The 25027-nt window shown below is 39.0% G+C and overlaps 1 protein-coding gene and 1 long non-coding RNA gene across 5 annotated transcripts in view; one reads left to right on the top strand and one right to left on the bottom strand.

Moving 5' to 3' along the window:
• Window positions 1-432: 432 nt before the first annotated feature.
• The window catches only part of gab2 (GRB2-associated binding protein 2), a 30329-nt gene continuing 5734 nt past the window's right edge, over window positions 433-25027 (bottom strand). The window contains exons 1-10 of one of the 3 annotated variants that reach the window (XM_055147724.1): window positions 18573-18635; window positions 18115-18415; window positions 8241-8451; window positions 5179-5774; window positions 3838-3932; window positions 3294-3573; window positions 3131-3221; window positions 2898-3000; window positions 2653-2775; window positions 433-2472 (exon numbers count right to left, since the gene is read on the bottom strand). In XM_055147724.1, coding sequence (XP_055003699.1) covers window positions 2329-2472; window positions 2653-2775; window positions 2898-3000; window positions 3131-3221; window positions 3294-3573; window positions 3838-3932; window positions 5179-5774; window positions 8241-8451; window positions 18115-18415; window positions 18573-18614 — 1986 coding nt within the window. In that variant the 5' untranslated portion in view covers window positions 18615-18635 and the 3' untranslated portion in view covers window positions 433-2328. Of the gene's footprint in view, window positions 2473-2652; window positions 2776-2897; window positions 3001-3130; window positions 3222-3293; window positions 3574-3837; window positions 3933-5178; window positions 5775-8240; window positions 8452-18114; window positions 18416-18572; window positions 18636-25027 lie in introns of those variants that run through there. The other 2 variants (XM_055147723.1, XM_055147722.1) reach the window with 2 other exon arrangements.
• The window catches only part of LOC129407213 (uncharacterized), a 36787-nt gene continuing 28401 nt past the window's right edge, over window positions 16642-25027 (top strand). Inside the window, exons 1-3 of one of the 2 annotated variants that reach the window (XR_008631453.1) lie at window positions 16642-16901; window positions 17689-18444; window positions 21098-24089. This is a non-coding gene — a long non-coding RNA (uncharacterized LOC129407213). Of the gene's footprint in view, window positions 16902-17688; window positions 18445-21097; window positions 24090-25027 lie in introns of those variants that run through there. The other variant, XR_008631454.1, reaches the window with a different exon arrangement.

Below are 25027 nucleotides of genomic sequence, written 5' to 3'. Positions count from 1 at the left end.
TCTTAATCCCAATTGTGCGCAAATGTGAAAACATACACATATCCGTTATTGTATTTTATTAGATAAACTATAATTGTGCTCCTTTATTTTACACTGTACTGTAGCCTATAATAGCATAAAATTGACTTTGAAATTGAAGCAGAAAACATGAGTCCTTTCTCTGACTGGGCTTGCATCTCCACAAAGCTACCTACTTGGCCTGACAGTGGGCTTCCACCTTCTTGCCTCCATGGAAATGTTGTTCCCCTGCATTGTTGTAGCTGGAATCATGCAAGTGACATCTCTTAAATAGTTACGCAGTATTGCTTTAAATAAAACCACAATTATGTTTTACTACTTGTTTTATGTCTTTAGCATTGTTAATCTAGGGCCTCTTTATAGTTAAGTTAAACATTGGTGAAAGAAAAAACAAAAACAAAAAACAAAAACAGGTAGACAGATATTTAAGTCCTTGATTTATTGTTTGTCCACATTTATTCTACCATAATACAGGAATACGTGTGCATCCCAAATGAAATGTACCACATGGTCATCACACTGGCATCATTCGTCATATTGCTTCACAAAATAATGACTTTTGCATACATCAGTGTTAGTAGATAACATTTCTTCAACTGTTTTTAGTTTTTACAATATCAACAACAAACCACACAATAAATTATTAAATTAACCCACAAGCAATCTGCAAATGCTTTACAGTAGTAATAGCAATAATAGTGGTTAAAATGATCTATACAGTACATCAGACCAATGACTACTTCACATCTAACACAACACATACGCTTCAGCTCTCTAGATACTTAACATCCATTTCTTTTCAGAGAGTATAACATCAGTCTTTTCTCTTGTTAAATCACAGTTCACCAGCAGAGGGGGCTATACCAGTGCAGCTCAGAGTGCCAACCTCTTCAACACATCACAACATTCTGGGAGTAAAAAAATTAATCAGGACATTTAATAATCATAAATTCACAATTTTCCATAAGAATATCTTTCCAAAAATGATAAAAGAATACAAAACATAGTAAAAATGCTAGAAAAACATTTAGAAGTAACCTCTACTGAAATAATCAAAATACATTTGAATGGCCATGCAGGATTCAATAAGGACAAGTGGTGCCAGCCACAGTGAAACATTGGGCTTGAGAAATACAAACAAGTTCTTCTTAGTCGTGGTCAAAGCACAATTTGCATCATATACCCTTCAGAATCCTCTTGAAATGCACACATAGAGGTAACAACAAACATAAGGCAATTTGGAAATAATGCAAGTTATACAAATTATTTTTCTAAAGTTAATCACAATGACTTCATTATGGCAGGTTGCTTTTGCAACTTAAGTACAACATCATGCTACAGTAGTGCACTTTTTGCGATGCATCAAAACGTGTCCAGGATTGTGTTTGGCTGTTGCTCAAACTGTGGTCATACAGAAAAATGGGTTGTAGTGATGTGTGTAGATTAGACTGGGTTTACTCTGACGATGTTGAGTGGCAGAAATACTTAATAAGACATTTAAATAATGGGAGGAAGACATAAATTCATATGTAAAACTTCTTGGTCATCTTGTCATTGCACATTACCTTACTGTAAATTAAAACTCCTTAGATCAGACTGAAACAAGATTATCATTTGTCATATTTTTCATACAACTTTTTGAGATCTTGGAAAACACACCCCTCACTATGGGGGATAACACTGTCACCCTCCACAAACATGAATTTAAAGCAGAGTTTAAGTGGGTATTTACAGTATGATCTTCAAATGGACTGGGCTGTGAGCATGTTATTCTTCTTCTTGCAGACATGCACCACTAAAACAGTTTAACTGCCTGCAGAGAAAATAATCTTCTCTCCTATAGTCAGCAGAAAAGACAGATTGAAGTGAAAAGACAGTGTGCGAGCCAGAATTTGAGAGCATCTCTCTTCTGAGGGTCCTTTTACTATTTTTATGGCCATCGAGTTGGATTCTATGGCATCATAAACACAGAGAGCCAGAAACACTACCCACTAGACACAAGTGGACAAGGTCAAAGATCAAAGTCAAAAATAAGGTGGATTTATTCAACAGAATGGTACATTTTATACATTTTTAAATGTTTATGTATTTGCATGTAGATTTTTGGCAGGGCATCTGGCCTGATATTCTCAATGACATGCAGCAGCAACCTGCTCATTACAAAGAACAGGGATAGTCTTGGTTATGGCTTTTTCTCCAAGTAACTCGTTAAATTAATAAACCAAGCCAACTAGGGTTTAGGTCACAGAAGGCTATAACCGGAGATAGATTTAAAGAGTGGAGTTTGTAAATGTTGTTTTTACATCATTGTCAGGACTTGACTACTTTGGTGGGTTCAGTAGACTGGCGCACATCGGTCCATTCCTGCATAGTGCTCTGCAGAGCCTGGGTCTTTTCCTTATCCACCTGCACATAGTCCACTTTCTCATCTGAGGTCACTGAAGACGTAGATGGCTGTGGAGAACAAGTACAGAAGGAGTAAATCTCAGGCGGGAATACACACATAGCTAGTACTTATAACTACTATCAAATACATTTAGAAAAGAGACATAACATAACGTAACACAGCTTTTTTTTTTTTTTTTTGAGAACTCAAGCAACATTGTTTTTACTAGTCCGGATGAAAGTGTTTACTTTTCTGTTAGGGCTTGGTGATCCAGGCTGGAAGTCCAGTGCTAGGTAGTCCACGTTGCCACACTGTCTGGGGGCTGGACTGCTGGTACCACTCACGGCGGGGGAGGTAGACGCTGGGTTCTGCTAATACAGGCAGAATGCACTTTTCAGACACAGCTCACAGCGAGCTTAGCATGCATACAAGTGAATGATTACAACAAAGAACACAGTGTACTCAGATCTCCCCTGCAGCTAGAGGGACTCACCATAGCTACATAATTCTCCTCGCTGTCTGCCGAGTCCGTGCTGGTGATACTCTGAGTGGAGATAGGCCGACAATGCTGTGAGGACATTGAGTTCATGGCGGACCTGTGAAAGAACACAACAGTCAGTTTACTGTCTCAATTAAAAGGCAAACAAATAGAGAACAATCTGTCCCAAGCATGTGCACATCAGTATCCTGGGGTAACCCCATATAAGGGGCTGATATTTGACTCACATGGGCCGAGTCCAAGACATGGTGACAGGACTCTTAAATGGCAGCTCATCAATGATCCCATTGTTCTTCAAATCTAGAGGTGTCGGCTTTGCTGTTAACACAACACACACTTTAATAAAGTGACAAGAAGAGCAGCGTGTAAAAGTGTAAGGAATCAACGGACATTTTCTGTTGGGTTTGAGGTTGCGGTTGATGGGTGGTGGAGTGACATCACTGAGGCGGCCAGGCCTCTGACACAGGGAGGCGCTGCTGCCCTTGCGGGCTGGTAATGTAGCAGAGAATCCTGGGAAATCAAAGTGATGGGGCCCAGGGCTCATAGGAATGTAAATATTCTTAGGGCTGTCGGCCTGGGCAGCACTCAGAGGAGACGAGCCAGGATTCATGGGCACGTAGTTGTCATCAGAGTTGCCACTGTCTGAGCGGGTCAGGGGAGCTTTGGTTCTCTGCATATGGAGGAAAAGGAGAAGTATACAAAGTCATTCCAAAAGTATTCCTTTACCCTGGCATAGGTTGGCATGACAACTTAATGAATCTCAATTAAGGGATTTACTGCAACTGTATTAAGAAGAGATGCTATTGTACCCTGCAATTAACATGAATTATTGCACGCATTTATTGTATGTACAATCTACATCTGATACTAGATTAGTTTGGCCACTGAGGCAAAGAATACTTATTTCGGAGGTGTTATTGGAAGACATACTCACCAGGTAGGAGCTAGTTGGAAGGACAGACTCTGCAGACTGGCCTGAGTTATTGAAATGTGTGTGACGATAATGGCTGTTAGTTTCAAAGGAGGAACCTGGGGAAAGAGAAGAAAATAATCATCAGCATTCAGGTGTGCCACAAGCAGACTGTAAACAGCTCAACAAATCAAATAGAGCATTACACAGCACTGGGCCTACTCTGAGACCGCAATAACGTCTGCAAATGAGATGCCTGACATTTCGGGGAGTTAAATCATGTTTCCAATTAAACAAACAGCATGTGATTGACTTTTCATTACATGGCTGACTGCGCTATAATTAGTCTGCAGCACAGGTGTGTCAACAGCATCCAACTTCACGAATAGGAGTCACAGGTCAGCTCCTGGTCTGTGTGTGAAACCCAGGGATGAGCGCAGCAAAACCCCAAACACAAATGGGTCACGTATTGTGTCTATGAGAAAGTTTTTAATTGCTTATCTGTCTGGAATGAAGCATGCCGCTGCAGCACTTTGCATGGGTTGAGTCTCATTAGTGCCTCAACAGAACACTGTCTGCCCAACTGGCTCCTTTGTTTCAGTTCAGCTGTGAGCCATAAATCAGTAAAACAAGGGACAGAGGGAGAGAAGTGCAAAGTCACCACAGCAGCACTAGACAATGGCACAGGTGGGCAGTAATGAGTTATGTTTAGTTTCATAACACTGGAATACATTGTACTTTGGAGAGTAGTTTTATTGCAGCATTTTACCTCTACAATTATAGCTCTTCTATCCAGGCATATGTTGAAAAATGTGAACAAATGATCTTGTGAACAGAATGTGAACAGACATGATCTTGTCTGATCTCAAGAGCTAAGCAGGGTTGGGTCTGGTTAGTACTTGGATGAGTGCTAGGAACACCATATGCCACAGTGGGGCACTGTGCTCTTGGTGGTACCTGGTGGTAGGAGGCGCCGATGGCACAAACCGGCAGCCTTGCAGTTGGTCTTCCTCAGAACAGCTGTACAATAGCACACTACAAGAGTAGCTTACCAGCACTATGAGTATGGAATGAATAATGCAGGAACATGTAAGGCAACTTTCAACGTATCTGGTAAAGCACTATATAAGACTAATGCATTATTATTAAGATGAATCTCATTACCTCTATTTAAATATGCATGTTTTGTACTCTTCTTACAGTTTGATAGTATAGGTATTAGTAAACTGTTCCCTTCTTCCGTTCATAAAATCAGACATAATACCCAAACTACCCAAACCCCCTGCTGGTCAACGGGCACATCTTGTCTTTGGTAAAAAAATAAGCATTATTTGTAGAAGATGTGTTGTTCTGGACAAGCTGTACCTCTATGTAGCCGGATGTTCTCCACAGCTGGTAGAGTGTTCCTGCGGGGGATGACGGACACTGCACACGGCACATCTCCATTATGGCTTCCAACAGACTGCGGACTGCCCCAGGGCACTTCGGACCCCTGGCTCGGTTTGGGGGGCCTGGGAGGAGGAGCACATGACGATTCGGAGCTGGACGGCGTTAAGGCGTTATGATTCTTATCAAATGTTCGAGGGATCTGGTAGAAGGATCCAGGCGTGGTGGGGAGGTCATAGTTGTCATTTGCGCGTTCGTTACTGTGCAGAGTGGCCAGTGTGTTGCATGGAGTTTGGAAAGTGTACACCTCTTCATTCTCCAGGTCGGGCTCGCTAAAGTTACTATGGAGAGGGGCTTCAGAGCTGTAGCCACGCGGTAGGACGTAGCAGGCCTCCTGAGGGGAGTCTGGGAGTGGATGATGTTTGCCTGGTTTGGGGAGGCTGTAGAACCCGTGCAGCTGGCCTCCCATCCCATTCAGACAGTGGGAGAAGCCATGGGACAACTTCTGCACCGCGGTGTCACTGCCCATGAACACATTACTGTTGTGGCGCATACTCTGAGAGAAACTGGCACTCCTGCAAAAGTGGAGACAAATGTCAATACAAGACAATTAAGGTATTATAAAAACTGAATAAAAAGCATATATTATGCTGTTTTATCATCACAAACATACCTGGAGTTGTGTTTTGTTTTATTGACATATGTTTAACACACAAAACATACATATTTGGCTGAATTCACTCTGTTCCACCTTGTGATGTCATGAGGAAATGAAGGAAGAGCTCCACTATGTTTTTAAACTCCATACACCGTCACTAGAATCATCTGGATGATTTCAGCCCTGGAATTACAAAACTCTCTTGAACTAAAAGTAAAGGGTAGCTGTTAACTTGAAAACTCCCGCTTCATATCATCACAAGGTGTAACAGAGCATTTTGATCTTTAGAGATACAGACAGACTAATAACTCAAACATGTGTGAATGAAACAAAACACAACCAGGTATGATTTTGAAGAGGTAACAACATTCTAACAGCTCACAAGAGTCAATTTTTAAATGTACAAAATTCAAATGTAAACATAAATTTATCAATAATAGATGTATGTGTAGTGACAAAAAGGTACATATTCTAAAGAGATGGAAAAATTACGGAAATTACGTGAAGGTATAGTAATGTATACGTGACACTAGTTACAATAATTGTATTATCCACAAGGGGGCACTGTGGACCTTCACACAGGCTTAACGTTGAGAGACGCTAATAGGAAAAACAACGCCACAATTCCAGTGTAGCGTCTGACTTTAGTACTAATTAAGGTTTTTGAAGCCTGCAGTTGCCTGTTCACATATTGTCAGAAAGTGGCACTTATTCTAGGCCTGTGACTTTCCCACAGTTTGTCAGTCTCAGTACAGTACCCTCGGGACATGCCTCATTTCTTGTGATTCCTTTGTAGGACATGACCTTGAGTGGCAACCACAGCAATTCTACATTTTATAACATCAGATCCACTTAGATGTGCAATGATCCAAAATAGTCAGCGAAAGATAAGCCATCTCTAATGAGCCATTTTCTTAAGAAAAATGTAGAATTTTATATTCTACGCATCAAATACATCACACTGTAAATCTAGATCATTTAAATGGCTAATATAGCACTGTAATGCCGATAGTATTGATGTAATGGTTTGCTCTTTTCTGTGTCAAATGGCACACAGAATTTCATCAGTTCTCCTGTTTCTTTCAGATATTAATCAATCAATATAGCATCCATACATTGTTTCACACCAATGTCCATCAAATTTCCACAGCCTCTAAAATGACTGGCACTTGGATTAGAGGATTATCTTAATTAACAGTAATAGGAGAGGGGCTTCTGGGAGAGTGACAGATATCTACTTAAAGCTGAAGAGAAGGATAGAGTGTTCTTATTGGCTGTACACTGCCAAGGTTCTATGCAGCAGATTTATGTGCAAATCATGTAGCTGAGGGCAGCCATATTGGGGGCCAGTCTAAACCTATAGGAGTGATGAATTACAGGGACAAGCTCATTGATCATCTACTGTGCCGTTATCTGCTGGATGGCATCATTACTAAAGCAGCCTGAGGACTGTGGACCGAGCAGTGGCTATAGGAGTTGAGCTGAATCCTGATAGAAACATTTAATACAGGTACATCCTCCTCCACTACAAACTAAGCTTTATAGATCAGCTTTTATCTTTGGTTTGGTCCAGACCATAGACTGTATATATAAATGGACATAACTAACCCACTAGCTAAATGGGAAGCGACCATAGTGGCGCTTCCAACTCCATTGACTCCGGCTCCAATAGACCTTACACTGAAAAATTGTCCCCCTCTCTGTAACTGCTGCAGTGAGGCTTAAGATCATGATTCTGGTCTTAAAATGTTCATACTGACCTGCTCTATATGATCCTGGTGTATTTATTTTGCTATTTTGTTCGTAAATAAATTCCTATTTCTAATAAGGAACTCGGCTCCAAATTTCTTCCTATAACTGAGCTTCGTTTGACTGGAGCCAAACGCTGTAGGTGACATCAAACTCCCTTAAGCCACTTCTTTATACAGTCTATGGTCCAGACTAAAATTCACAAATTCACTGTACCTTACTGTTACACACACTTAAGAATGTATGGTATTTTAAGTATTACATTACTTAGCTTTTTATTGTAGCAACTGTAACATGATGTCCACTTGAATTTACTTTTATCTTTTCAGATAAATTACTAATACTTAATTACAAACTTGTTAAGTATTGTCAGATTTATATGGTTGTATTATTGACTTACTTAATGTTCTAATGCAATGTGGTTTTAAACCCATGAACATATATTTTACTTATCAACTAAAATGAATGTAATAAATTCTATGTCAGTAAAATTCCACGGACTGTGTGAATCCGATTTTCCGGAGCCCATGACTGGACCATAGGGTCTTGGCTGAGGAAACGGCCCAACGTGGATGTTGACCTGTATTAAAGATAAGAGGAAGCGGGGACAGGACACGCGGGCCTGTGATGTTACCGTGCACTCTCTGTCTTCCTGCTGATGCACTGGTGCAGGAGGAGGTAGTCCTGGGGGGCGCTGTTGGACAGAGGGCGCGCAGGCACATCAAAGGTGAAGAGCAGTGGCTGGCTTGAGTGGATGGGCACAGACTTACGGTCCCCTGACACAGGGGCTAAGGGCCCCGGGGCCTCTGCTCCCACAGAGCGCGAGATGTGATGAAGCCTGGAATCTGCAAACAACAAATATATAAGACAAAATCTCAGACTCTTAATTCAACAGCACACTCCTTTCCACAAATCCGCTCTATTTTATGAGAAATTATAGTTGATCTAAGATTTCAAACCTTTCCTGACCTTGGCTTGAGCTCTCTAGTATTCCACAGCTTTCACTCTGCTCTCAGATCAATATGGCAGAGGGATATGAGTCTCCAGGGAGGAGACTAAACAGCATCCTCTGCTTTTGGGCTAAAAGGTGCATGTGGTTCAAAATCCTTCTTGAGTCAGGGTCACTGTGCTTTCTTTGATTTCACTCTATTGAACATGTATTTCACTATGGGAGCAATCAGGGCTTTGATATCTGTATTGGAAAACTACAAAGAGCAGACAAACTCAAGATTGGGATAGTGCAAATAAACTGGGCAGCGGTCCAGACTGAGGAGGAGTGCGGAGGGGTGTGGGAGGAGAGCGTAGGCGCCCACTGCTCCATCGACCCGAGTGTACTGCAGCAGAGGATGGGAAAAACAAGTCCACCAGTCATCTGCTGCTTACTATTAGAGTACTATATTATTATCAGGCTGTAAAGCAGGTCCTTTAACAATTCATAAATAACATCTTCATTCATAATTGGTTTTAAGGTACTAAATGCATTTGTAATGGAGATGCATATTGTACCTAACCATAAACTCAGTATCTGTTTCTAAAATTGTCAGTTGAAGACACCCCGACACAGCAAGTGATGCCTCTTCAGATAGTGACCGTTTAGTTGACCAGTTTTAGGACATGACCTCCTTTACCTTCCTGTTTTGAAAGGAAACACATCCCTTTGCAAATCCACCGACTCTGGTGCTTCTTAGAAAAAAAACAACCCTTTGAAAGATGACAAATACTGACACAATATTGCTCAGAATAGCATCATTGTAGTTTTACCTAAGGCTGTGATGGTTTATTAACGCAATATCTATTGATCTATTTTTTGTATTTAATAAATCTAATTTCCTCATATTTATTACTCTGAAATGGAGCAGACTTTTGTAAATTTAATGTATCACTCATGCATTTTAAGAGGCTTAGTTAAGGATGGTATAATGAAACTTTTAATAATGCAATATCACATTATTGCCAATGTATCCTTATATCTGTAGCCTGGTTAGTAGATCAGTTGTAAAAAGTTAGTGTGAGTGGACGTTGGGCACTGTGAGTCCAGTTAGTGAAATGAGGTCACTTCCATGCCTGTAGGGTTTGCCCGTGTGTGCTGTATCAGTGAGATGACCAGGCTATGGGCCCATGGGGACAGGGACTCCCCCAGTCAGCCTCAGTAATACCATTGTTCTGAGCACTCCCAATGTCCCAGAGCCAGTTAGACATCATCTGCATCCTCCCAAAGAGCTGTGTAAAAAGCTTTCCCCTGCACTAGAGAGCACAGCTCTGCTAACATGGGTAGATATATTGATCTGTTGTGCAGTGATACAGGCTCCTCCCACAAAGAGGACAGCTGCATAGGAAAACAAGAGGCTGCTTCAGTGCTGTGTAGAGTGAAGCACTAAAAGGCCCATATTACGCTATGTTTTGATTTATGTTATGCTGTTTCCTTATCACAAACATACTTGGAGTTGTGTTTTGTTTCATTCACACATTTAACACCCAAACCCTGCATATTAAGGCCGAGTTCTTCTCTCAAACAGAAAACACTCTTGTGATCTCATGATGTAATACAGGAAATACTCTACTGTGTTTTTAAACTCCATACAACTTCACTAGAATCATTTGGATGATTTCAGCCCTGGAATTGCCAATCTCTATCGAATAAAAGGTAAAACATGGCTGTTAATTTGATAACCACCATTTGATGACATCACAAAGTGGAACAGAGCATTTTCAGCTTTGGAAATGTAGACTGACGAATAATGCAGGATTACTAAACTTACTTACTAAAGGATTAAATACATGTGAAAAAAACAAAATACCAGGTGTGTTTTTGGAAGGGAACAACATTACTAAAGCTCACAAGAGTAAATTTTATGTAATTTAGGACCATTAAAGCTGATATTAGCCTAATGTTATTTTGTACATGTCCCAAATGATGAGTGATCAGCAGCAGCCCTGACTGTCAGATGGAGAGCTGTGAGCGATGGCCAGTCCAGTCTGCTGATGGAACGAGCTACAAGCCTCATCACTGACACTAATGGCTCTGATGATGTATGCTCCCACTGGGATGCAATTACATCAACTCCACCACAGTACAAGAATAGAAAAAAGAGCAGGGTTCTCCTTGTGTTCTACTTTTTTGTATACTGCCTTTCTCCATTTTGTATATTCCAATAAACTTGACTAATTCTGTACCTATATAATTAATATAATACTATTTAATTCTGCACCAGTAGCCTGTTTAGTTTAATATTTTTATTTAACCAACAAATCTTAATAATTATTCCATATTTATTTGATATTTAGGTAACACTTAATAATAACTAATTTAATACATAATGCACAAATATATTCAAAATGAGTCAGGCTGAGAAACTACCAAATCCCCTAACTCCCAACCCTAGTACTTAAACCTGAATTATTCTTAATAAACAATTTGTTGCTATGCTATATTAAGCGTGAGTATGGTTGGCCTTTATTTGAACCAGGGTGGGGTGCTTCGAGGTCACATACACAGGTCGGTTCAAAGAGCTCTTCCCATGACATTGCTCTAACACAAATCAGAGCTGAAAAGCGGTGCGTTAAAAGACCCTCCGTCATTTATTTTTCTGGGTCAAAGAACTACTGAATTCATGAGCAATTTTCCAATTATCCTCCATAATACATCACCTACAGTCTCATCTGCTCTGTGGATGTAATCTAATAGAATGGGGTGGCTGGTTTCACAGACGCCAGATTTAGACTGTGCAGGGTTACGGAGGACAAGAACATCTTTGTGGACAGCTCATTTCCTCCCAATGCACCCTGAATTAGACCGGGACATACAATAATCAAATCTCAAATCACACTGAAAACAGAAAAAAGCATTGATCCATTTAATTATGAGGCTAAACATGGAAACCCCAAAATAGTATAATTTGTGTTTTTGACAGTTGATAACATGAATAAGGTGCACAATTATCAATTATCAGACATGTGACAGGCCACTCCCACTTGCCTTCCTCTGCACTAAAAAGGCAATTTCTCTGATGTCTTCTCTGATAAAGGAGATTGCATTTTCGTATACAGATAAAATATGTTCTAACCATCTATACAGAGGACACAACGATGTTTCATTAGATAAAGTAACGCAAAACACATATCTCAAGTTATGATCAATTTGAAAAAAGCATTGCCACCAAAAAGTCCCAGTGATTAAAATGTCCTTTTATCTGTAAATGTAGTGTACTTTCCTTGTGTATTACATATAAGTACATAAAAATAAAATTTGCGTCTTTGTTGCTACTATAGGCCAGTATAACCCAATGCTTTTCAGTGGTGTGAGGACAAACCAGAGTAGTCAAAGGACACACAGACATAGGTAGAGCAGAGTACTCATAGAAAGGTCTATGTGGAAATTGAACCCAGGACTTTCTTGCTGTGAGGTGCCACTGTGTCACTATGCCACTGAAAAAAACATAACTGAAAAGTCTAAGGGAGGAAGGGATTATAGTGATGATTTAGATCAGAAACAGTGCTAGTAATCATGAGAATTTCACAAACAAGCAATTCTATGCTCTTAAAAAGCGCATTCATATTTTTTCATTAAGAAAGTTTGACTGCATAGAACTAGTGACATAACAGAGGAATGATGATTTATTAGACATTGTAAATCAAAATAACTTAAGGATTTCACTGTAGTTGCTTATAGTGGGAATAATTTGAAAAATAAAGAAATCGTGAAGCTTCAACAGTCGTAACACTACAGTTAGATAGTGACATCTATGTGTACTTTGAGTTATTGTTGAGTGTTCCGTTTCATTTACACATGTTCTTGTAATCCTTTATTATTAGACTGTCTACATCTCTAAAGCTCAGAATGCTCCACCTTGTGTTGTCATGAAGTGGTAGTTTTCAAGTTAAGTTAAGAGCTATCTTTTTGTTTCTTTTGTTCAATGAGATTGACAATTTCAGGGCAGAAATTATTCTAGGTGTGTGGAGTTAAAAACACAGTGGAGCTCTTCCAAGGTAGAACAGAGAAGAACTCAGCCCAAATGAGCAGAGTTTGTGTGTTAAACAAGTGTGAATGAAGCAAAACACAACTCCAGACATGTTGCATATGCATATGATTTTGCTGCAGTAATTATAGATTTCTGAATGTGGTTTCCAGTGAATATAGTTTGAATGAAGCCAGTGACGTTTGAACCTATCTGTCTGGACCAAACCAAGCAGACACACTTCCCTGATCACATTACTGCCCTGCGCCTGGTCTGGCTCTCCTGCATCATGTGACCACTCCCAGGCACCCCCACTCACTCCACCACTGCACCACATCAATCTGCCTCAAAACACAACCCTGGATCAATCACCTAAAAGCCCCAGTCTACTCAAGGAGGGGCCGGTCCAATACATATCCTCCACAGTTTGGTCCTAAGTCCTAGGAGTTCATTTTCAATTGCCTGACCTCATTCCATAAATATTGTAACCACGCAACAGAGAGGAGGACACGGGAGAGGAATTTCAAAATGTTGTCCCTCCCTATATAAAGCAACGGAGAGAGGAAATACATGATCTGATATGACAAAATGATTTATCTATGTGATTTTATGGGATCATATCAGTTCCATTCAGAGCAATAAAATGTTCCATGTATCCCACCGGAAATAAGGGGGAATACATTAGTCATTCATGTTGGGCACCACAAGATAAATGCATAAGATTTAGTTGTATAATTTATGGCTTATAGAAGTAGAAGAAGTGAGGGGAGGTTTCTCATACAAAGGTAGACAGGATGAAGGCTCGAGATCTTTATAGCATATGATTTATAATATTCATGATTCAGCAACTAGTAAAATGTCTTAGAAGCAGATCGTTTTATGTGTCATATACTATTTAACACAACTGGAAACGAGCCATATGCTGTAAGACTACTATACACTTTGTATTATTGTGAGAGGAGACATCACAATCATTCACTATTACTGACCAAACAATAAAATTCTTAATTTCTTTCATTCCCATTGTCTAATACATTACCAATGTGACCAGTTGTATCAAAATTTATGAATGATAAAGTTAATGCAGCATAAACAGTCAGAAAAAATTTAGGCTTACTATTTTGGATTGAATTGAAATGAATTAACTTTGTTTCTCAAAATAAATTATTCAGTTCTTACAACTGTCATGATCTGAATAATCGCAATTATCATTGAACTAAATTAACATTCCCCCAAAAATTCAAAACTCAACAAAACTAATTTATATATATATATATATATATATATATATATATATATATATATATATATATATATATATATATATATATATATATATATATATATATATATATATATATATATATATATATATATATATATATATATCTAAATGTGAGGTCATGATGTATTATTCCTTTTTTCTAACCACAGGAAATTCTAAAGCTTCCTCATTCTTAGAAAGAGAGCAAGATAAAATCTTTAAAAAGTTAAGTTAGAAAAATCGGAAGGGGGCGGATCTGTCCATTGATCCATTATCACACATGGGAGCATGCTTTATATTGTTAGTCAGTGCTTTTATGTTTGAAAACTATGTCTGAAATACACCCACAGATCACTAAAACTAATAATACTACTACAAGTAGTAAAAATTTTAATAGTAGTACCATAAAAAGACACTTTTTTCATTATCATTGGGATGACAGCGTTCTTGATTTAGTATTGTATAGTAAAACAAGATAGCTGTGGATCTGTTCTTGAGTCGACAGAATAAAAGTATATGTAGAGAGGCGTGTTGACAGCTCTGAACCTCATCCCTTTATCCCAGCTTAGAGTTCAAACAGCCGCAGAGAGCTCAACAAAGCCTGCGATTGACCAGACCATGTTCCATTCATTAAACAGGGCTTGGGGGTGGGTCTGCCTGCTACAGACACACCACACACAAGGCCATTCACAACATAGGCACAGAGGAGATATCAACTGCAAATAAAAATTAAGTATGTAACATGCTAAGTTTGCAAGCAGCTCAAATAAAACACAAAATTGCATATCTTTTAACTGTTCTGACAAGTATGGTGATTTTTTGATTTGTAATTGATTTAGTTAAACCAGGATTCAGTTCACAGTGTACATTTTAAACACAACTAGGAGTAGGATTTTACAAAAATCATACATTTCAGCATGTTTGTAAAGCCCCACGTGGTTAAAACGATATTTTGTTGTTGGCAGAGGACATTCTATTACTTAAATAAATTCAGTCAATCCAAATTGCATTTTTGATTATGATGAATTGTGCACACATAAAAGCTATTAATAGTGGGCTATGGCGAAACTGATCAATTGTACTAATGTATTGTTAGGCAATAGTAGAAATGCAATCCGAGTATGTGAACGCAGCAGATGCAGCTCCAGAAAGCTCTGTCAGAGATGTGGCAGCAGAAACCCGACCTCCAACTGCCACTGTCTCATTATTTCAACTAAAATCAATGCACATGAAGGGCACTTTGAGAAGAGAATATGCACAAGTGCATGTGCTGCAAAACAAGAAAAAGCAGACCAATGAACATAATGCCATTGACACTACAATATAACATAAAATACCAAACATGTTTAGACAAATTGGAGCAGATGTCCAGGTGTAATTAGCTCTATATCTATCATCCATAGACTGTTTAATTTGTCTATTTATGTCAGCTAACTTTGTTGTTGACTGAAGCTCTGGGTCTTATTGTAGTCAAACAAACACATGCTGTATCACTTGAGTGTGCACAACAGGTTAGTGAACAGGTCAGTGAACAGGTCAGTGAATGAAAAGAAATATTTGACCACACTGGAATCACTTAGTAAACAGTCACATTTTTCCAACAAGGAACTAGTATTGTTTTTCCAGCAGGTTTGTTTTTCTCAAAAAGGGGATTCCCAGTCCGTTATATGACACACTGACTCACTTCTGTAGCTGTGGGCCAAGGAAAATCTAAGAAAATATGTTTTCTCTGAAAAGTGTGCAATCAGCTATCTGCAGTAAACTCCTGCTCACAACTTGTGGTTCTAATACACCTGCATAAACTAGCATGACAAACAGTGATGCACGCATCAACACCACAATATAAAGAGATGAGGTTAGTTGCGTTTCAAGAGAGTTTCAGTTTCAAATTTTTCACAGAAGCCCACAGCAAGCAATAAAAAAACAAATAAACTAAGTCAGAATAATTTTGGCTATTTATTTCCAGGTAATGAAATAAATAAAATACAAAGGTGGTATACCGTGCAAAGACCAGCCATTTCTCTGATGCACAAACCGTAGCATTGGGCAGTCACAAGCTTCGTGTATAAGTCACAAGGCTGAATAAATGACCAGAGATAAGTTAAGATGCAACAAGCCTAGTAAACATAAAGATAATGCAGTAATATCAACAGCTTCCCTGGAAAAGCCTCTGAGCTGACGTGAACACTCCACAACTGTGTCAAAAAAGCTCCAGGGAGAAAGGGTTCTTTCTGAGTTAACACTGGGATGACGAACTACAGTTCATTTGATGAGTCAAATGACTTCATCATTTCACCAAACAAGAACAGAGACAAGGGAAAGTCACTCCAAGCAACCATTATTCTCACTCTGGTCCACAAATATTGTATGTGTATGTGTCTATCTGGATTCTTGCTTTCTTTCACTGAAAATACTGCTGGTGATCACTGGTAGCCTTTATTGGAGGCAAGTCCTGGTCTGGCCCAGGTTTAGTTTTGGGTTTAGTTCCAGTTTTGATGTGGTTTATAAGTAAACAGACTAGAACAAGTTAAAGTAATTTTATTGTCCCCATAGGGAAATTTGACCTAAACATATGACCCATCCTTCAGTGCTGCAGGCACAACCTGTCAGGAGCAGTGTGTGTCACAGTGCAGTCCCAGAGGACACATTCATACTTAGAGAAAACTGCTTGGAAACAGGAACTAAACATGGACAAAGCAAACAAAAGAGTATCTCAAGCAAATAAGACAGATCCCATATTTACTCTAAGAGAACTGCAATTACTACAGCAGCTGTCCTGACACAGACCCACCTCATACGTAATACTAGCCCTTATAGTCACACCCTGTTGGCTCTGTAACGCAGAGAGTTAACTTCTGACGCAAGCCCGATGATTACTTTGACCAGACCAGGGGGATCCCACAGGGATGTGACTGAAATTATTATGGTGTGACCAGCTGCTTTCTGTACACCTGGACACATGTTACAGATGATCAACCAAGTGCACTACAGTTAACGGCTGCCAGATGGCCTAAGCGAGAGCACAATATGGACAGTAATAATACCAACATGAAGGAAGAAACACTCTGTTTACCAGGTCAGTTTTAAAATGAGGCAAAATAATATCTTTGTATATGGTATCATAGACTTGAATGAACAATGATAATTGTGCATATACATTTTCTCATGAGCCTTTCTATATGTTCTATTTACCGAGGCATACAGCAGACTATTTGCCAAAGAATACAGTAATTAGGATAGGTTGTGCCCTATCAGACTAAGTTAATGAGATAAAAAAAAACAAAGACTTTCCATTTATAAATGAAAAAAAAAAAAAGTGTGCAAGTCCTGACAACACGCCTCATCTGTCCATCTCCTTGATCAATATCATCCTTAGTCACTGTGTACTTTGGGCACAGCGGTCATATTACACAATGTCCAAATCGCATCATCAACTGACAGTAAATTTGTTGTTTTTCAACAACTTGGTGCTGTTCTTTTACTGTCTGTTCATTTGTGACATAAAAAGAAAAAGAAAAAAAGCCAGATGCCCTACAGTGGTTAGCACCAGACTAATCCACATATCTGACAGATGGACAATAAACATTTTTGATTATCTCAAGTATAATTTGCACTGTCTCCTCTATATCCACAGTATTAATGGCTCAGAACAATTTGGTACAGTTCCATTATTGTATGTTCAATTGTGGCATATGCAGAGGATCAAAGAAAGCCAGATGCCCTACTGTGGTTATTATCAGCCTTGTTGAAAAAATCTTTGGTTTTCTCATGCATAAATTGTATTGTCTCTTCTAATGTCATTGCTGTCCTCTGAACAACTTGGTCCTGTTCTTTTACTGTCTGTTCAAATGTGGTTTAAAAAGAGAAACCAGATGCCCTACAGTGACTATCATCAGACTGGTTGAATCCACACAGCGGACAGATGGACAATAAAAATCTTTGCTTTTCCAATGTATAAATTGTAACTCTGTTTGTCTATTCTATATGTATTACTGTGTTAGAACAACTCTGCAATGTTCCTAAATTACCTGTTCAATTATAGCCTAAAAACAGAAACAAAGAAAGCCAGATGCTCTACCATTGTTATCATCAGACTGATTGAATTCCCACAGCTGACAGATGGACAATAAAAATCTTTGCTTTTCCCATGTATAAATTGTAACTATGTCTATTTTACATCTATTAATGTGCCAGAACAACTCTATTTCTGCTTTTTGGCCACACTTGAACAGACAATTTAGGACACTATAGAGAACAAGAACAAGAAACAAGAAAGCCAGATGCCCTACCGTGGTTATCATCAGACTGGTTGAATCCACACAGCTGACAGATGGAGCGGACCCACTTGTTCATCTCCTCCTCGGTCTCGGCCACCAGGTAGAAGGTGCGGTCTGAGGTTTTGATGTCAAACACAAAACTGTCCTGAAATTCTTTCCTTTTAAAAGTGAGTCCAGCGTCCACCTGTTCACAGCAGTGCAGGTCAATCACCCGGATAGGCTTCTTGGAGTGGTCATTCTTATAATACTCCAATACATCAGGATCGCCACTCATTCGACCGCTGCGAAGGATGAACCAGCGCTTCTTCCAGGCCTAGGAAAGGAAATGAATGGAGATGCAAGGTAAGAATTGGTATTGTTAATATTTATTACAGTACTAATACTAAACTAATCCTGGCTGTGGTGTGAGTGACAGTAAACCCAAAACCAAGTCAGTAGGTTTATGTGTTAGCTTGCATGTGGTTTTTTACATTGTTTTTGTGTGTGGGTAGACAGCAGGTGTGTGAGCCCATTTAACGTATTTCCTGTTGTTACATCCTTCCATGACAAGTTCACTATAGACTTCTGTAGGCTCCTCCCCTTTCCTGGAGTGATGTGTCTCTTGTCCAATCAGATTTGAGTAACAGACAGGGAAACCACAGGGCCTAGTTCAATGTAAACAAACAATATCATGCATTATATTAAGAAAAGATATATACCAATATACTGTATTGTTATAGCTGAGAGAATAGTGTATAACTGTATGTGTTCAAAGCAACTATGGTAGTGGTGTCTATGGGGATAGTTTTATGTTGTTTAGGTTCTGAGTTGTAAATAGACGTAGGCCTATCTGATTTGCCCAATTATGGCCTCGTTTTTGTTGAACTGACATAATTTTTGTTCAGTCAAAGCTGAACTTTAAACAGAGGAAGTGCAGTTTCATACATTGCTAAATTGTTAACTATAATTAATTGTTGCTAATGGCATGGTGTGAAATAGGAAACTGGTGATGTCATTCAACAGCTGAATTATTAGCATGCATCTCGAACAGTGGCTTGATTATGCCGACGCCATACGTTCTTCCCAGTGGACAACTTAAAGGGACTGTGCGTTCTTTGTGCTGGGAGACAAAAGAGGAAGATAGACCAGGAAGGGGACGAGGGGAATGAGTGGGCGAGTGAGTGGGGACAGAGGAGAGAGAGGTTGGCCATGTGCCAGCGATGCACTTCCGCCAGTCGCTGTCTCACATGCAGGCTGCTGACACATAGGATCCTGCAGGCCTCGGTCTCTCCATCAACACAAACAGAGCTGCAAGGCTAAAGCTCTACCCCCCAAACACAGCAGGCAGCAGACACACCGCAACAAATGTGTTCCCTATGTGTTCCCTATGTGTCTGAAAGGGCCAGACAGGACAGCTCAGGAAAGTTCAAAGCCTGTACTGCTGCATTGTACATCTGATGGTCATTATTTTACATCAGTATGATAAATATAAATATAGCTACTGTGATTTGGGAATTGGGTACTGTTTGGACACTTTTACAATCACACGAAGATTCACAAGCAGTAAAAAAGTAGATGCTAAACTAACAGATGATATTAGACTGCAAAAACAAATGTTTCTCAGCAGTAGCACTATTTTACAGTTTCATGAAAACAACAAACATGGAGGCAACATGTTTTAGGTAACTTTTCTGATGGAGTGGCCCCCAAATGTTTGTATGCTGTTTATAACTTTACTTGGAAGATTCCACAGAATTAGTAGTAACTTCAGTTACTCAGTAAGACTGCATGTTTTGTCAAGATATTTTTGAGCATTAGATAATAGGTAATAGGTTTAGATTGATTAAATAAATACATAACAGATAAGCTGCATGCCACTCTATGGAACATTCCAGGCAAAGCAACAACACTTTCCCACCACCACCAGAAAAGTTACACAGAAGTTACCCAAAAGGTTGGGCCAGGGTGACATATAAAGCTAGAAAAATGACTATATTAGCAATTTGCGTACTCAAATGTTTTGTGTGGAAGCAGTATCATATAGAAAAGTCGAAGCAAACTGAATCCCCCTAAGAATTGTCCGTATATCTAATAGGCTAACAGAGTTTTCCCAGAAGTGTAGATTGTAATCTTATCGTTGTGTGAAGCTATAATACTCTTGAGGCAAGCAAGCACATTATGTAATGATTTCATTTTGTTTTCTGTCAAATTGATCCACTATGGGCTATGCAACTTTAATATCAGATGGAACCCACAGCAGAAAAAGCCAGTATTTAGTATTCCATAGTTAAAACAATATAATCTTCTTAGTGACAAGAATATTTACCAGTGGAGAGGTTGTGTGGTTGAGTGTCTTACATTAGTGATAGTATCATGGTGAGACGGTGTGAGAAAACAGTCAAAGCAAAAGTTAATAGTGAGAGTGTTTGCAGTTTCCTTCCTTATTGAAAAGCCTTAGGAAGGCTGAGATGAGAGCTTGCCTTAAGAGTCTGACAGATGCACAGAGCACTCCTGTCTACAGATAGAGCTGTGGTTTGGAGCCATTACTCCTGCCCTCTCCATTTAAATATGATGTCCTTTTCTGGACACAGGGAACATTGCTTAATTGAGAGCTGGCAGTGTGCCGAGTTGAAGAGGTCAGCATGACCCAGCTGGTTATTCCTGGCATCCTTCAGTTGGAGGCAGCACATTAGCACAAGACTCTCATCCCAGAAATAAAACTTAACACATTTCATAAGATCTGTCAGGCTAATAATAGAAACACCATTTTCCACTGTCTTTCTATTTACACAACTGCAAATTCTCAATACTGTGCAAATTACATCCTCAAGTACTAAAGTTCAGTAAGTACAAACGTTATTTCACCTCTGCTACTACAGTGTGTGCATCTCCTTCTACTTCTCCTTCTACTTCTATTTCAATTCACCTACATTATTAATTATGCACATACGACACATATGATACTTAATGCCCATTTTACTATATTTTATTTACTGAACATACAAATTTGTTACAGAAAATCTTAAGGGAGGATTCACATTCATCCCACACAAACTATGAGCAACTTGTTTCTCTGGAGTAGAGCAGTGAGCTAGCGCATGTCCGAGAGGGGTCTGTCTGAGCCCATCCATCAGTGTCTACAGTGGGACAGTGTTCCCAGCTCTACAGCACTGCTCCACCCGCCTCTTCTGCTCCACCACCGAGCCACTGGGACAAGAGAAAACGCATCGGCCTCATTACTAAATGGACTGTGTAGAAGACCAATGGGCCAGGCCAAATCACAATTTTTACAGTAGAGTAAGAAATCAACTGGAAGAATTGGTTCTCTATGTATTCAGACTTTCTCCCACCATTCACAGTCAAGGGTATATGGGTGTATATGGGTGATTCAAAAATCATAGTGAATGAAAGTGAGAAAGAATGGCTATGTTAAAATGTTGGAAGCCCTAAAAGAAATTACAACTTGAGTACACATTTTCTAAGGCCCTACTTACAGACATAATCTGCAAATTAGCATGAACATAAGGGTTGCTATTATCTCGTTTGTACTAAATGCAAAAGTGACTTGTGACTCCTGTGGTTATAACCTTTCGATACCTGCCAAGTATGGATTTATTTTTAACACGGTTATATATAACAGTAAATATCTTAATTTCTGTTAGATAGCTTAATGTGGCTTAATAGACTTTAAGGTTGGTATTTGATAGCTATTCCAAAAATATCACAAATATGTTTACATGTGACCTGAAATGACAACAGTTAATTTCAACAACATAGGAATAACGTCTACAAGTTACTATAATGTGTATGTTTTGCCTTATCAACAGCAGATATCAGCCTGTAGCCATCCAATACCTCTTTTCCCTAAGGCCATAAGACTCCCCATCTGTCTATGCTGGACGAACTATATTTCAGGATCAATTTTTGGAAACAAAACAATTGATTTCTTCCTGAGAGATAAATAAGGTTAAACTGAAAATAAATCTAAAATTGTTGCAAGTCCAACAATAATATTTGTGTGTTCAGACGCAGACATGCATCTCCATTTGTTTTAGATCAATAGGAAGCCAAACAATTGTCTCCGTCTGTTTGCTTCTACAAATACAACCTGTACTAGTTTCTTGTGTCGGATCTTTTTGTTTCCTTGTGAATGTGAAAAATGTTTGGCACTATTTTTGGCAATACACAAAACAATGATACTGTGGCAAAACAAATCCTACAAAAACCTTTTCTTTACTCAAATGGAACAACTGTCGTTGGACGGGATGCTCTGAAATAGCCAGTGTTTTTTTTTTTTTTTGAGGTAAAAGGAGAGAGACGAAATCATTAACATTAAGGTGTGCCTGAGGTCCTCACTGTGTGCTTAGTAGTAGACTGTGTCAACACCATGCTATCAGTCAACATGTTTTTAAAAGAGTCCTGTGCGTATGTTATTGGAATTGAAATAGAACAGTTGTGTTTACATGCACTCCCATTTAAGTCATAGAGAAGGAGGCAGGAGTGTATATGAGCAACAACGGCAGACAGCTGAACAAACAATGCCAGTATTGGGCCACTGTATGACATGTAAGCAGCTTTCCTGAGCACGTTTTCTCATCTTTTAGCAGCTTTTGTAAAGGTCGCATTTGGTGGCAGAAGCTGAACAGTCAGAGACTAAAGCCTGAGGCGCTCAGGGTCCTGTTTGATCTGAGTGACAGCAACACAATAGAGTTATAGGCCTCTCTAAAGTCAACCACTTCATTTCTAGGTCAAAAGAGTCACAGCACTGCTATAAAATTTATAAAAATATGAAAAAAAAACATTCCACAGTGAGGCTTTTCAAAGTACTCCATCTGTTTGGGTAAGTTTACTGCAAGTAGTTTCCCCTCTTCAGTCTTAAAGGTGCACTGTGTAACATTTCACATGAGGGGTCAACTAAGTGCTTGTCTCATAATTCTCTCATAATGCCATACAGGGAAAATTTTCAGGCAGAGGAACATCTCCATGGAGACAGGCAGGTGTCAGATCCTCCACAGGCTATCATGTTTGCAATTTAACAGTCATTGTAGTCACATTTATTTTCAGTGCACAAAATATATTGAGACTATATGAGACTGTATTCCCAGTGAATACAATGAGACCACCAGAAGTTTACATAATAAGTGTGGATTGTTCCCCTGCTGGCTGGTGGCAAATAATAGCTAACATTATTGTCATTTAAATTAATTTGGTAACACTTTCAGCCCACATCCTATTTACAGAAAACATCTAACTCTCTCTGAAGTTGTTGAGGAGTAGAAGAAAGAATATTTTGCACATTTACACCATTAAGGGTCGCTTTGCAATGAATAAATTACAACAAAGACCAGCTGGGGCGATGTGAAAAAGCTTGTAATATATGCAAATGCAATATTTTGTGAAAGGCCAAAACTTCTAACAGCTAATTTGTGCTTTTTCAACCAAACCCACAAGATTTGGTATGGCCCCTCTGCTAAAATAGTTAATATTTTATCTATCTCTGTACATGCTGAGGAAATGGGTGGAAGGACCTGTTTTAATCATTCAAAAAATAGCTAAAAATATTCTATAAAATGTGCCGGACTTTGAAGAAACAAGTGAGCATTCCTGTCACAATAAAATGTTATTATTTATTCCTTCTTGTCTTTTTCACAACTTGAACAAAGTGTGTTTATAGTAGGGTAGACTTAAAACAATACTAGACCTTGACACTGCACAGGGCTCTCCTTTGTAACATAGACCAATACCAAAACTTAGCTCAGTGCATTCTCACAATTTACAGTTTACTGTCCAGATTATTTATAGCAAATTCATAAAGATATTCAATAATTTTAGGCTAATATTAAGTAAATGTTGTTAGTATGACCCACCACATAACAAAGATAGATTAAAATAAAATCATGTTTGTTTCATTTGGTTCTCCCTGGAGCCATTCCCAGAGGTTATGCAGTGTTGCTCTAAAATGAAATGAAACATGTGACTATAGACCCTTGACACACCCATATCTCTACCAGTCCTCATAAACCAACCACTAGGACAAAATGCCCAATTTCATGCTATAGTGGTAATACAGAAATGAACTGAGAGCGTATAAAAAGCCCTGACAGTGCAGTTGTAAATGAGATGCAGTTCAGCAGTGGTTAATGATATGAGATGCTGCATTTGTCCCCTACATTCACCTGATTCACTGAGGCAACGGTGTGGGAAATTAGAAGCACCTATAAATGCATGGAGCCTTGGGGTGCATATAAAACACCTTCATTTGTAGTGTTAAGAAAATGAGTAATTTGAGTGAAAGGCAACGCGTATTTAGCTTGAGTCGGGCCTGACAGTTTGACTAACGGGGGACATTATGTTTAATCAGAACTCTTTGTGTCAGGAACTTCCTGTCTGTGCCATCTGCTCCGCTCAGGCTCAGCTCACTGCGAGGGAGTGCTATCAGACCGGTTGCCTCAAAATGTATGATGTCGATCCAGCAGTGGCAAATATGAATACTTTTAGGGTTGTTATTGATTACAACACTATAAAACTATATTGCAGTAATTAATTGCTAGTTTAAATTTCCATTCCTTACTTGATGGGTAGGCCAACATTGCAGTAAAAAAGGTTTGCATAGCTCAATATGTCATGTTATAATACAATAAATGATATCCAATTCTGAACAACAATAACATAACATGATTGGTATCTCTTTTACAATAGTTAGTATTATATATGTGTTTTTACGGTGTACTTCAGAAAGATTAAGTTGAAAGTATGAAAGTATAAAATGATTCAGAATAAGGTCATGTAAGGCTGACATCAGCCAGTGGAACAGAGTGTGCTGACTGAAGCGCACAATGACATGTCCCTGCTCGTTGGAGTGACATCAGATATTAATATTATGAGTTAGGTAGACGTTAAGGTGGAATTACTGTGTACTGAGCAATTACATGTGACAATCAACAAG

Source organism: Boleophthalmus pectinirostris, unplaced genomic scaffold (genome assembly GCF_026225935.1).
Source record: "Boleophthalmus pectinirostris isolate CB_2022bp ecotype Guang Dong unplaced genomic scaffold, ASM2622593v1 HiC_scaffold_9, whole genome shotgun sequence".
Lineage (NCBI taxonomy): Eukaryota > Metazoa > Chordata > Actinopteri > Gobiiformes > Gobiidae > Boleophthalmus > Boleophthalmus pectinirostris.
This window is presented reverse-complemented; position numbering and strand designations above follow the sequence as displayed.